Source organism: Marmota marmota, unplaced genomic scaffold (assembly GCF_001458135.2).
Source record: "Marmota marmota marmota unplaced genomic scaffold, marMar, whole genome shotgun sequence".
NCBI classification, from domain to species: domain Eukaryota; kingdom Metazoa; phylum Chordata; class Mammalia; order Rodentia; family Sciuridae; genus Marmota; species Marmota marmota.
Genome location: NW_025999949.1, coordinates 23,194,144 through 23,208,990, shown reverse-complemented (window position 1 = coordinate 23,208,990; position 14,847 = coordinate 23,194,144). Strand labels below are relative to the sequence as shown.

At 43.0% G+C, this 14,847-nt stretch overlaps 1 protein-coding gene across 5 annotated transcripts in view; it reads right to left on the bottom strand.

Annotated features, from left to right (window-relative positions):
* Positions 1 to 547: 547 nt before the first annotated feature.
* The window catches only part of Nsmce2 (NSE2 (MMS21) homolog, SMC5-SMC6 complex SUMO ligase), a 224,494-nt gene continuing 210,194 nt past the window's right edge, over positions 548 to 14,847 (bottom strand). For 3 of the 5 annotated variants that reach the window (XM_015486465.2, XM_048802110.1, XM_048802111.1), the window contains 3 exons: positions 9,701 to 9,801; positions 9,212 to 9,318; positions 548 to 2,455 (listed from right to left, as the gene is read on the bottom strand). In XM_015486465.2, coding sequence (XP_015341951.1) covers positions 2,338 to 2,455; positions 9,212 to 9,318; positions 9,701 to 9,801 — 326 coding nt within the window. In that variant the 3' untranslated portion in view covers positions 548 to 2,337. Of the gene's footprint in view, positions 2,456 to 9,211; positions 9,319 to 9,700; positions 9,802 to 10,520; positions 10,654 to 14,847 lie in introns of those variants that run through there. The other 2 variants (XR_007347193.1, XR_007347192.1) reach the window with 2 other exon arrangements.

Sequence of the window (14,847 nt, the reverse complement as noted above, 5' to 3'; positions counted from 1 at the left end):
CCAGCAAGACACTCCACGTCGGGAGTTTTCCAAGGTGAGAGAAATGATCTTTTGGAGTCTGTGGCAATGTTTTGAACTTAAAAAAAACTATTATTGAAAAAATGCCACGTCTACACAAGTGTCCAAGTGTCACGTCAGTTGTATCTGGAACATTATTTAGCTGCAACGTGTGGTTTTCAAATGTCCCTCATGGGGCTTTGGGGTCACTACAGGTAGGACTCTGGGACTGTGTGGGTCAAGGGGAGAAGGAAGCCTACCTCCTCTTTAAGCTGTCTTATGTGTTGGATTTTTTTTTTTTAATTTTTAATATTTATTTTTTTAGTTTTCGGCGGACACAACATCTTTGTTTGTATGTGGTGCTGAGGATCGAACCTGGGCCGCACGCATGCCAGGCGAGCGCGCTACCGCTTGAGCCACATCCCCAGCCCCATGTGTTGGATTTTTAAGTTAGAGAATTATGATTTCATTTGAAGAAAAAGTTCCACTTTTGTTGAAAACTCCTGTAAAAAATTTAATATGCCAGATTGATAATAACAATCAAATCATAAAACATTTAAAAATGAAAATAAACTTTATATGAAACGTCAAATCCTTTAATTGGCTAGACAAATTTATAAAACAGTTTCTGAAAACTAAAGAAGAAAAAATTTCATAGGATACAAACACCGTATCTTTCCCACAGTGGAATGGTGTTATTTTGCATTTTTCTAACCGGGATTGGTATTCACTGCAATATACCAGGATTCTCTTTAGAAAGAATTGGGGAAATGCAAATCGAACATTGGGCAAGCATTTGTGCATGTCCCTATCTGTTTAGGAAACAGTATTTCACAAAAGAACCACATTCCATGAAAAGTATGTTTGCTCTGGCCTCAACATCGCCGTTTCCTCAGGAAAGCCTGATTCAGATAAAGCATGTTAGGAAACTCAAAATCACTTTGTAGGCAAGTGAATGTCATGAAAATGTTTCCAAAATTAATTCTGCCATGTTGAATCACGCTTTAACTCAAATATGTGTTAATATTTCACGGCCTTCACTGCCATGTAGTTGCCAAGCCCAGTTATTTCCTTCATTTCAGTTAGACTTATTTTTGCACACATGTTTATTTGTAAAAGCTTTGGCTTTTAAATGTGAGCTCTGAATATATTTTTAGATCCTAAATAAATCAACTGGGAGAAGGAGAGCATGGAGTTAAGGATGAAGACCTGGGGCCAGGCGACTAAAGCGCTGGTGCCAGCTTATCCACGTCCTAGGTTGGCGACTTTCCCCAGATTACTTTACTTCTCTGTGCCTGTTTTCCTCAACCACAAAGTGGATATGATGAAGTACCTTTCTCATCAGGCTGTGAAGCTCACAGAAGTCAGTTATATGTAAAGTGCTCTGACTAGCACCTGGTACACAGCAAGCACTCAGTAAGCGTCAGCCATCATTAGCTATTCATGGTTTCCTGGTGCATTCAGGGTATGCTTCACTGGATTTAATTCAATAGTCTCTGGTTGATAAAAGTTCATTAAGGCAGACAACAGATTAGTGCTTTTCATGCAACCAGAATGTCATTCAAGACACTCAATCTAAAGGTCCTAGTGCTCATACTCTTGGGGCCACAGGGCCTGGGACAGCATCTCCTGAGCACCTTTACTTTACAGTGAGGCTCCGGGGACCCCTGGACTGGGGCACTTGCAGAGAGCACCCAGCAGAGCCCAGAGCAGACAACACTTGCTTGCTGTATGCTTGCTGCAGACAACACTTTAGACCATGCAGGTTGCAGTGATTCCCACCACGGGAATCAATCATTGTGGCCCTGGTGAGCCTGTTACCAGAGAATGACGCCATTCAGGAAAGACAGGACAAATAAAAGCACTTACAGATTCAGAACTGTCCATTACACAAAGTCATAACAGGAAAGTAAACTGGTTTTGCTTGTGACTGAATGCTATCATTTACTAAACTTATAAAAAAGGCTTTTCAATTAGGGAATTTCTTTTTTTTTCATTCAAGTATCAGTAAAAACAATTATAAAAGTCATTCTGATGTATAAGAAATAGAAAAACCTGTAACTTTGGAACAATTTATATCAGGAGGTGTGCAGACAGGACATGCGACAGGTAATACAAGTTTTATTTCAAATGATAAAACATTTAAAAATAAACAATGTAATGTGCTTGCATTTTTATTATGTAACTTGAAAAAATGCCTTGGATTTCACTTAAACCATCAAGTTTTAACCCAAACCAAGTATGCGGAGCAGCCAGTCCTGAGCTGCTCTGACAAGCATCGCTGGCGTGGCTGGCGGGGGCGGGGCGGGCTGCTGACTCCCAGTGGCGAGGGGATCCTTCCTACTCAGGCTGGCGGTACTTCTTCTTGTTGTGGCTCTCAATCGCCCTTCTCAGTGCTTCATCCTGGATGAGATCAGACATTCTTATATCCGTGTGGCTGCAGCCAATTTTGGGGCAACTGTAAGGGAGAAAGAAAATCAAGTCAGTCCCCTGGACTCTGATGCATTAAGCAGAAACTGTCACATTCAAGTATTAAAAAAAAAAAAAAAAAAAAAAAGTGAGAACATGTTAAAAATCACACTGATGAATGCCCACTTAATTCTTCACTGAGGACCCACCCGAGCCAGATTCTGTCCAGGGGCCAGGGACACCAGCAATGTGCCAGTGGGGCTCTTACCATCCCTTCTAATGGGAGGGACAGACAATCACTAAGTGACCAAACAAATGCCCCAAGTTCAGGTGGCGCTGAGTGCAAGAGGCAAAGAAGCGAGGTCAAGGGAGGTCCAGGGGACAGTGCGTTGGGGCTGGCTGTCCCGGGATGGAGCCAGGCAGCCTCTCCAGACTGCTCTTGAGCAAGCCAAGGAGGCCTGCTGGATGCTCTCAGTGAGAGTAAGGCCTGGGTCACTGAAGCAACCAGACAAGGGGGACCTGGGAGGTGACGTCAGGGGACCAGTGGGGCTTTGGGCTTATTTTAAGTAGGAAGAGAAAACCCTGGAGGCTTTTGAGACAGGGGAGGGATATGACTTAGTTTCTATTTAGAAAACTTTACCCTGGCTGCTTAAAGGAGAACACAGGTCCATGGGCAAGAGTGGAGCAGAAAGGAGAATAGTGTGGTGTCCCATCCCCAGGAGGAGCCAAGGGCAGTGTGGCTGATGGTGGCAGCAGGTGGAGTGTAGGGGAAAGGAGAGGTGGGCAGGTGGGCCCCTTGGCGTGCCCTTCACTACAACAGGAATAACGGGAGAACAGGCTGGGGATGGAACCAAGTCTTGACTCTCTGTGCCGTTCTGCATGCCCATGAGGCTCCCGGGACCTTTGGGAGGCCTGTGGCTGAGGAAAGCAGCATGAGTCATCCAGGAAGCAGTGGACACAAAGCCTGCTTGGTTTAGATGGGGCCTTCTGCAAAGGTAGGGGGTTGGATGAAGTCACCCGATTTCTTCTCACTGGGAGCCAGATTTGGGTAGGGTCAAGGGCCCGGTGTTTGGAGTCAGCTGGCCTAGGCCTGGACTCTACCATTTTGTTCCTTTCTTTGTTGGTAGACAAAACCAGAAATGTCCAGCCACCTCCTGGCTGACCGTCCAAAACCTTCCTCCCCATATTCCTAGAGAGGCCTAAGGGAGGAGCCAGCACAGTTGTGAGTGCAGAGCACGGCAGATTCGCTCCCCCCGCGGGGCCTCTGTTGCCCTGATGTAAACTGTGTGGAGTCCCCGTTTCACAGGGTGACAGGTAACATGGTGCTCCCTAAAGTTCATTCCCTTCTCTGTCTCCTATGACGGTCACGTTCCCTGATCATCATTCTTCAAAGAAGTTTTCAAGTTCCTGGCCCATCCACATCTCGCATGTACCCAGGGCACATGCTCATTAGCTTCTCTAGGGACAGTGCTGTGCAGGTTTCACCAGACAGCTGTGAGGTGCCACCCAGGCTCAGTCACGCCAGCAGCAGTTTTCCAAGAAGCCCCAGTATGACTGAAAACAAGTAAAGAGGAAAGACAGCAATGAGAAGAGGCAGGAAGGTGGCCCTGAGCTCTAAGTTATCTAGTGGCAGAAAGTCCAACAGCAAAATACAAGAGAAAGGTTTTCTTGGCCCTGGTCTCTGGACAAGGAGTCTTTAAGTTAGAGGGACATTCATCAATGTAATGAATAATAATCATGTGTTTGATAATCTTTTAAAATACGAAAATGTGCTCTGTACAGTCAGGAACATGTGTTGAATGACAGTTGTAGAAAGATGTGACAGGAAGGGGCCCAGGCAGGCAGCACTCTGTGGATCTGGCTTTGCATTAAGCTAAGGCTTGAGGAATATACAGTTTAAAAATGTATAGTTTTTTAAGCCCGAGTCCCTGAACTCTTAAGTCTCAAAGGGGATTATTTCTCCAAATATGAAAGCAAGCAGTCGAGAATATGAGGAAGATACAGGTACAATGGAGAGTTCAGAAGAGGAAGTTCTCCTAACAGTTTCCAGGGCCTGAAAGGTCACAGGATAACTCTCCTTCAATCTGCCCACCGAGCATCGCCTGCCAGGCCTCCCACCTCTGCTGTGGAGAGCCAAGTCTAACTCCAGCAGCCAGACGGTGAATAAGCTGGGGACAGGGAAGTGGAGAGTGAGGTGGGGAGGACTTCCTGATGACATCAGTGGTGCTGGTCAGTAACTGAGGACATTCTGAGAACGTCGGCTAGAGTTAACACCACTTGTCGGCAGAACAGCACCCCTTTGTTCGCTTCAGTGGGTGGGAGCCCACAGAGACCTGTGTCAAGGAAAGAGGTTTGAGCTCACTTAGGGGACAGGCTCTGGGGACAGTAGCAGGAGGCAAATAGCACCCCCAAGGGGAGCCAGATGGTCTAATGACAAAAAAAAAAAAAAAACCCTAAACAAACAACCCCCCCCCCCCCAAACAAAACAAAAACAGAAAACAACCTAGAGTGACAGAGACCTGGGCTCCACTCCGTGGCAAATGACTTCCTTCTGTGCCTGAGTTTTGCCCTCTCCACAGACAGGTGGAGCATGGGTCACTGTGAGAAACGAGGATTACTAAGCCTCAGGGGCCACTCAGTATTCCCTCCAGGCCCTATCATGAGCAGCTCTTGCCCCGGCCCTTGGCTGCTGCTCCCCACTGACCAGGTGGTATAACCTGGGGTGCATGAGTGTGCCTAACCAGGGAGACTTCCTGGAGGGAGGCTGACGCAGAAGCCAGGGAGAACCCTGCTTCCTACCCCACCCGAAGAAACAAACACAAGTTTTTAAACTAAACACAACAAAAGGCCACAATGCCATGGTACTGAATCAGGGCACTCCTACTCTGGAGAAACTCAGTGTAGGCATTAGGCCTTAATCCCCATGACATGTCGGTAAGCAGTTAGGTGTGGTGACACCCGCCTTCCGCCTGCACCACTGTCTTTAGGAGTCAGACATACAAGCCTCGAAGGAGAGGCTGGTCCTGAACCTGGGTCATAGAAGGGCATGGCATTCCCTGGCATGGAGCCAGCATCCGGGTCTGATGAACAAAGGCGACTGGCCCTTAGGGGTCCCACTAGACTTCGAGGAACCTCAGCCTGAACATCAATTCAAGAGCACAAGAGCCTGAGTCTTCTGAGTTCTTGAATCTAGGTCCCGAGAATTCCAAGCCCCAGGAGGAAGGTCTCTAGATGCCTCTGGAAATGTGAGTGGGATGGATTCCTGTCATACCTAAACACAGAGAGAAACTCAATGCTACATCCAAGTCTCAGATAATGTGTCACAAAGCAGTGAGATAAGCCTCAACAGCTAACACTGTGGGCCTCGCTGACCCTACAGCTATTTGTTTAGCACTCTGGACTCCAAAAAAGAGCTTTCTCAAAGTGCTGTGATTTTCTTTTCTTCCTCCCCCCCTCCCTTTTTTTTTTTTTTTTTAGAGAGAGAGAGACAGAGAGAGAGAGAGAGAGAGTTTTTTTAATGTTTATTTTTCAGTTTTCAGTGGACACAACATCTTTAATTTTTATTTATTTATTTATTTTTTATGTGGTGCTGAGGATCGAACTCAGCGTCCCACGCATGCCAGGCAAGCGCGTTACCGCTTGAGCCACATCCCCAGCCCAGTGCTGTGATTTTCTACTGCCAAGCTGTGCTGGTCCAGATATAGAACGGACCTCCTGACCATTCCTGGGTTCCCTAGAACTCTGAAGTGATGTTCATTCCCGCTTCATAGCTGAAGAAGCTGAGGTCGAAAGGTCCGATGGCTTGCTGGTAAACACAGTTGAACCCACATTTCTACTCCACTCGATCTGGTTTTATGTGTTCTGAGATATGACTGTGTATTAACTGTAGCTACTGTTCATCAAGAAAGCAAAACAATGACTGTGATAAAATTAGAAATATTCACATGAAAGTCATACGACAGCCTTATTTGTAAGATGATAGTCTTAGGATTAAGATATATTTTAGGAAATTGTTCTAACTACTGTACTTGGGGCGAAGGTCTATATAGCTAGTGGAGAGAGCACGTCCTAGGTCTGAGCATGCTCAGGGGGGTCCAGACAGTGCCTGGTAACTCAATGACCTGTAACTCCAGCCCAACCAAACACAATTACAACAATCCAGGAGGAAGAAGAGATTTCTCAAACTGGATGCGTCACAGACATTTTTAAACAAAGGGAATTTGGTGCTGCTCATCTAACATGTATCATGGGGAATGACACCAGTTTGTGCTGAATCAGAAACCTCTGGAGTAAGTGGTGAACAGGCCATGGATTCTAATCTGCTGCCAAATGTGCCTGGAACTGAGGACCTGCCTGCGCTTCCCACTGGCTCCCATGGTACCCAGCACTCTATTTTCCTCCTGTTTGCTGGTGAATGTTTAGTCTGCTTTGCTGGATCATCTTCATCTGATTGATGCTGTTGTTGACTAATAATGCTGTTTTGAGGTTGATATCAGGATCTGCAACAGGGCTGAGGGAATCTTGCTGGCTCTCCACTGGTGACTGCATCTACTCCAGGGCTGTCTCTGATGACAGATGAGTGGGTTTGACTTCTCTATATAACCTCACCATCGCTAGCTCAGAGTCTTCTACCAAGTTCCAACCCCACATTTCCTACACCTCCTGGACATTTCCAAATGGTTGTATTCCTGATACCTCAAACTTAGCATGACCAAAATAGTCTCTTATAATCACTTCTAAACATGTTCCTCTAACCACCATCCGTGTCGGTACCGATTAGAGATGAAAGCATGCTCTTACACACACCATGATCCTTGCCTCCATCTGTGAGCTCATTCTCTATGATGTAATTTACTGCAAAAGCACCCTGAGTTTCTCACATTCATCCTCTTTAATCTTTTGGGGTAACTTCCTCTAGCTTGGCTTATCTTACTCCCTGAAAGCTCTGTAGTCTCCCATGCCTACAGAGTAATAAGACCGGCGCAGTTGCAGACGGTGTAGGCAGTTAAAGCTGGAGGATGGTGGCAGCGGGATAATGTTTACTGAGTCTCATCTCACCATCTCCCAAGTCCCTGAACTACTTTCCCTGTATCTTATATGCCAATGAGACAGTTACAACTATTATCAACAAATTACAGATGAGGGAACTAGTGAAATCATGAAAGTGGCTAGAAGATTCTCCTTCACCATTCTCTGGAATTCTCATTTCTCAAGGACCAGTAAAAAATACCTTCTTTGTAAATCTGTAGAGTTCTTCCACTTAGACTCAGTTGTTATTATTAGACTATGAGAATTTGCAGAGTGTCAGACATTCAAAAAAATATGACAGAAAAAACTTTTCTAAATGATGTTACTCAAGTGCTTGTAAATGTCATGTGCAATAAATAAATAATTAAATAAAGGCAAAGGACGCTGGAAAGTCAAAGTATGTACCTAAGAGGATCCATCTAATTGCAGTGGGTGTCTCTGCGATGTACCTGGGGCTAGTGGTGAGAAATGTGCCGTGCCAGTCCTTGCCCTTTCCAAGCCTGACCCTAGAGAATATCATCAACTGTAAGAAGGAAGAGGTATCAGATCAAACTAACCAGGAGAATCTATTCTTAGCTATTATGTTGACATTTTTTGCTTGCTGGAGAAGGAACACAGAAAAAAAGTTAGAAGGAGATGGAGACTTGGAAGTCTAGAAACAAAGAAAACTATACTCAGAAGAGAAAGTGACAGGTTCACTAGGGAAATATGACATTTCAACCCTAAGGAGGAAATGAAAACAGTTAAAAATGCACTAACAGTCTATGTTTTGCAACCATTAGGATACAAAACTATTATTCTAGAATAGATATTGTAAATTACTTGATTAAATGACCATCAGGATAGTTCCAGTCTCCAATGCCCTATCCCTAAGTCCACAGCCGGGTGAAGAGTCCTGGGGAATTCCAAGTTGTGGTTTGGACCAGCAGATTTCTGGGTGGTGGAGCAGCAGACCACACTTCAAAGCAACTGTTATCAGACGCCTAGTGAGAGCTGCTCACACCTGCCACTGCAGCCCCTGCACAAGTCAGTGATAAGAGCACCAAACAGAGTCAAAGTCAAAGCCAGCATGTCTCACTAAGACTCCCTTACAGGAATAGGCTGTGGCCCCCAGGTTATGTGGGTGGGGGGATGGGGAGAAAAGGGATGTTTCCACAAAACTTCCAGTTAAAAAAAAAAAGAAAGAAAGAAATCTCATTGGTTAGTTATCCATGAATTTACTGAAATCTTTTGGGAAGTTATTTAAGTAATTAAATATATGAAAGTTTTCCCAAACAATTAAATCTTAATCATCAAGACCATAAGATATGAATTCTTAGAATGTTGACATATATTTTTTAGAACAAATTATCTATACTACAGGAAGAAAAAAAAAGTACCATTCCCTCCTATTTGTGCAAGTGTCCATGCCAAGAGAGAACTCTGTGTCATGGTTCTCCTTTATTGTCCTCAGGCTACTTTTTTTAACAGTGCAAATTCGTGAGAATCCTGTTATCCAATGATTAAAATTTGATCTGACTCTTTTTCTTGGGTTTTGGGGTGTGGCTGAAGTACCACACCATGGTTTCTTCCTGAGCTGATTACTAATCTTCCCCTCTGGGTTGTCCTTCCAGAAAGCTAGCTTCCATGTTTACAGTACTGAGGAGGTGAAGTGATGCAGGAGATGGGCGAGGAGCTCTTCCCCAGCAGGACACACCGACCCTGACGGACACACCCACACCGCCCCTGATGGATGACCACTAGGGAAGCCTCCACTTCCTCTCCCACATCCACTCACCAGGCCTTTTTCTTCCGTTTGTGCTTGGACTCAATCATGCGGACAATGGCTTCCTCTTCGTAGGTGTGGCCACACACTTTATTTTTCACTGGCTTCTTCATTTCCAACTGTAATCAAGGAGACATTAGGCTTTCAGGAATGATAGTGATCAACTGCCAGTGGCTTTTTTCCCTAGTCCCAGGGTGTGTATGTTTCAACTTCCCATTCTCATGGCTTTAGATGATTATTAGGCTTTAGATAAAGAAATACAAGGAGACAGTGACACTAATGTCACTGAACCCTAGGGCCATGACTTCATTCCCAGATCCTTAAGGGCACAATTAACAGGAAACTCTTTCCAGCCCCAAATCTCTTTAGCCCTCATCACTTTTCTCTTCCCTTCTCCTCCCCAACTCCAAATGTGATATCAAATCAGAGAGCAAACAGGAAGCTTTCAGGCTCTGTGAAGTTAAGTGCTCTTTCTTTCAGGGGAGGAAGGAGGAAGCCTACCTGTGTAATGGGGCAGATGAAGTTGGTCTGACTCTGGGTCACAATCATATCTTCATCAACTCCTTCTGTTCCCTCGACCTCTCTGTCTGCTTGTAGACCATCTAGAGGAAGAAGGGGAGTCGATGAGCCTCCTTGGCCCAGTTTCATGCCAGAGAGAGAGGAAGGAAGGGAAGAGTGAAGGCCAGTAGTCTCTAGGGTCCTATCTGGAATTAGTCCAACAGTACAGGCCCTTGGATGCATGTGACTCTGCTCTAAAGAGAACCCTCCAGGGGACCTGATTCTGTCCAATTTTGATATGGAAACTGAGGCTCAGAGCAATAAAAAAGCGTTTTCAAAGTTCAGAGAATTATTTGTAAGTACACACTGCCTGGGAATCAGGAAGGTCTGACCTCAGAGTCAAAGGACCGGCTTATCTGTCCCACGTCTAGCTGAGAGAGACCCTGGGCAAGCAAAGCAGCCTGGGTTAAAGCTTGTAGTTTTGGTTCAAAGATGAGAAGAGGTAAAGCATGTGGCTCTCAACTCAAGGAAATAATCAATAAATGGCATTGACTGATGGTGCTGAGTTTCTTAAACTTTGGGGTTGTAGGTTTAAATCCTTTTGTACTTTTCAATGTTATTGAGGACCTTAAAGAACTCTTTTCATGTGCATTATATTTATTAATATCTATCACATTAGATACTGAGACTGAAGAATTTAAAAAGTAATTATTACTTCATTTAAGAACAATAGTAACAAACCCATTACTTGGTAACATAGCTACCGATAAAACAATTAAAAGTATTATACTGCAACTGTAAGATGATCTGATATGGTGCACACCCGGATGGGCTCTTGGAACCCCAGGTCCCTGGAGCACATCTGAGACGGCTGAGCAATGAGTGGCAGGGCTGACTTTGAACATGGCACTATCTGCTTCTGAAATCCTTGCTCATTACATCATACTTGTCCCTTGCTGAGGAAAAAACAGATGACAGATGACTTCTGGAGAGTAGAATGAGACTGAACATAAAGCTCTTCCTTCAGAAGAAGGGATACAGGTTGAGTGTTCCTAGTCTAAAACCCAAATGCTCCAAAATCCAGAATTTTTTAAACACATGACACCACAAATGGAAAATTCTACTGTGACACTTCATTGCATGTGTAGAATTATTTAAAATATTGTATAAAATTACTTTCAGGTTATGTGTATAAGGTGTATATGGAACATAAATCCCCAAGTTATCTCATTAGATATATGCAAATATTTCAAAATTGAAAAAAAAAAAAATCTCAAATCCCAAACACTCCTGGTCCCAAGAATTTGGAATAAGGGACGCTCAACCTATACTTGACATTTGTTGATGGTGTATTCTTTCTTCCTTCTTTCTTTCTCCATTTTCCTCCCTTACTCATTTTCCTCTTCCTTTCCTTTTAATACTGACAATAATACAGACATAAAAATGGCTTCCCTGTTAATATGTGGAAGGGAAGTTCTTGTCACTGGTTCAGATGGTTTGTAAACCTTTCAGCTCCACTGAACTGGCTTTAGGTCCCCAACTAGGAGTGTCTCTCTGGAAAGATACTACTGGGGGCAGGACAAGGACCTTGGTGCTCTTGGTACAGGTCATCCAGTGAACTGGTGACTGGAAGCCAAGGATTCTGCTTCCAACTCCCCTGCCTTTTGTAGGGGTTTCTCCTGTTAGTAAACTATTGATATTTGAATGTCAGCTTGAATGTCCCCCAAAATGGCTTTCATTTCTTGAAGGAGAACATCCCTTAGAACTTCCCAAGCAGAGCATTTTTAACCATGGGGTATTACTGTGTGATGCCTGGGGCCTTCTACCTGGAGCCTTCTAAAAATGTCTAGGACCTTGGAACCCACTTTTGGTTTGAGCATCCTTCAACCAGAAACCTGAAGTGTGAATTTTTTGAGAATGAAAATAATGCCCCCATCTCCAAGTTTTGGATTTTGAAGCATCTGGGATTTGGGGTTTTTGGATTAGGGATGTGCTCAACAGGATAATCTACACAAATATTACAAAATCAGAAATCTAAATCTAGTTCCAGGCATTTCAGATAAGGGATACTCAATCCTTTAGTCAAAATAGAATAGCTATACAATTAAAATTAGTGTTAAAAATCTACTGAATGTAATGTTAACTTCACTAATTATTGATTTGGTTAAAAAAATTCATTTGGAAGCAGTGTGTAGACTGGATTCAATTTTTAACTTAATAAAAATTTCCAACTATGCTGAGATAATTGCTGAAAAACTAATAATTATATATTAAATTGTTTTTTTTTTCTTTTTAATGGTAATGGGGACTGAATCCAGGGTTACTCTACCACTGAGCCTTATCTACAGTCTTTTTTAATTTTTAAGACAGGGTCTTGTTAAGTTGCCCAGGCTGGCCTTGAATTTGCCTTAACATCCTAAGTAGATAGGATTATAGGTATGTGCCTCGGTGCCTGGTTAAATCTCAGTTATTTGTAGCCAATCCATTTTAAACAAAACCTGTAAAAATATTTTCAAAAAGTTGTCAGACAAAAATTATATATTTCAAACAGAAGGTGCCATATTCTAGCATATTTGCTGCCATGTGAGGTAGAGTCTCTGAAAATATTGCTCACTCCCATGCAGGGTCTCATGCTTCCCCAGACCCATCCACAGTGCAAGAAAAACAGTTTGAAAGAGTCTTTTTATCAACCCAATGGCTCAGGGAAGTTGGACAGGTAAGGAGAAAATAGGCTAGGAGCTATTCTGTCTCTTGGATTCACTTTTCAAAGCCTTCTCCTATGGGTTGCTACCTCCCATTTCTGATTTTATGCTTGATAGTCAAAATAAAAGTAGCTCTTTGTCAATTTCTTACAGGGTTTATTGTGAACTGATGGCAGATTTCTGACTATAAATGGTACACTGTGGAATTCACCGGAAAATCTGTTAGATGTATAATAGAGTGCAGCTGATGTGAAAGACAGAGGGTTTGTTGGTTATTTTCTATTTTTAAATTTCAAAAGGTAGAGGAAGCGAGAAAGCCGAACTCAAATGTAATGCCAACCACCAGGGAAGGCTAGTGGGGAACTTCAAAACTGTAGGTGGCTTCCAGCATCAGAGACCATGAAAGAAAAAGGTAACGGAAGTGAGACGGGGCAGACTGCCAACAGTGAGTAATGGCCACAGACTGAGAGCCTAAAAAGAGAAGGATTTTCAATAGCTAAACTTCTGGAAAGGACAGCACTTCCTCACCCCTAGTCTGTATTTATAGAAAGTGATATTAATGTTAGGATTCTACAATGTGCTAACAAAAGGTCACATCTCACAATAGGTATCACTGACAAAACTCTGTGATAAGCATGGTAAAAGGAAGACAGGAGAGAAAAACAGAAACCATTTACTACAACCACAGAAGTTTTAAAACCTAGGTTATCTATCCTAGGTATCTCATTTAATTTAGGAAATTCAGATCCAAAGAAACTGCAGGTCTTGTCTGAAGTCATGCAAGGTATTTAGTAAGTCAGCGTGCTGTTCAATGTTCCTGGACTGGTCCATTTGAAAACTAAAATCAGTGCACTGGTTCTGGGAGTAGCTCCTGCACCAGATTATTATTTCATTAATAAAAATAATAACTCAAGTTTACTGAAGATCACAGAGCAGCTACTGTTCTAAGCTCTGCATACAGAGTATTTAATTTCATTTTCACAACATACCCATAAATAATGACTCTTCTGTTATTCCTATTGTGTTGACAAAGAAACTTAAGCCTCATGATATTTTTAAGGCAAATGTAGAAAATAATAAAGAAATAACTGGATTAAATTAGTTCAATGTTTATTAACAAGATCATAAAAATTTTTATTGTAAATAATAGTCATATTATTTTCTACAGTTGGCCCTCCATATCCCAGGGTTCTGCATCCATGGATTTAACCAACTAAAGATCCAAAATATTCAGAAAAAACTGTGTCTGTACTGAACATGTACAGATGTTTTCCTTGTTATTGTTCCTTAACATAAGTATTTACATAATATCTACATTATATTATGTATTATAAATAATCTGGAGATGATTTAAAAATCTATGGGAGGTAGGCTATATGCAAATAATATACCATTTTATACAAGAACTGCTGATTTTGGTACCCACGGGGGTCCTGGAACCAATTCCCCATGGATACTGACTGACAACCATGTACATACATATATACATACGAACAAGATACACTATTAGGGAGAGCAACTAAGAACAGAGTAGGGACGAAGAGCATGAGAAGAAGATTAACATTAAACAGGGATGAGAGGTGGGAGGGAAAGGGAGAGAGAAGGGAAATTGCATGGAAATGGAAGGAGACCCTCAGAGTTATACAAAAGTACATACAAGAGGAAGTGAGGGGAAAGGGAAAAATAATACAAGGGGGACAAATGAATGTCAGTAGAGGGGGCAGAGAGAGAAGAGGGGAGGGGAGGGGAGGGGATGGGGGATAGTAGAGGATAGGAAAGGCAGCAGAACACAACAGACACTAGTATGGCAATATGTAAATCAATGGATGTGTAACTGATGTGATTCTGCAATCTGTATATGGGGTAAAAATGGGAGTTCATAACCCACTTGAATCAAAGTGTGAAATATGATATATCAAGAACTATGTAATGTTTTGAACAACCAACAATAAAAAATTAAAAAAAAAAAAAGATACACTATTAGAAGCGTATGCCAGCTGTCAACTCCTGAAAGACAGGTGACAGGCCCACAACTTAAAGCCAGATGCTTGGGCCCAGGGTCCAAGTGCCACTCTGAGGAGGAGTCTGGACAAAACAAACATTTATAGTACTCCTGGGAGGGCAGCAGGGTAGGGGTTAGGTAACTTAAACATGACTTTTTCTTGATGTCATAAAATGAACACTAGAAGGAAGATGTCACGGAAATGCTTGAAGTAGTATCTTTTTCCCAAAAGTCAACAACATGGCCCGGTGCAGCATAGGTGGCGGTGGCAGTGAGGGCACTTACTGGACCCCAAGACGTGGATTAGTGGTCAGTCAGTTATGCTGCTAGTGACGTAGCTGCTGAAAGCCAAAGCTTTCATTCCCTTTCTTTACTCACATCTAACCCTTGGCTAGTTCTTCCAACTCCAGTTCTAAACCATATTTCCACCCTGGCTCCTTCTCCCA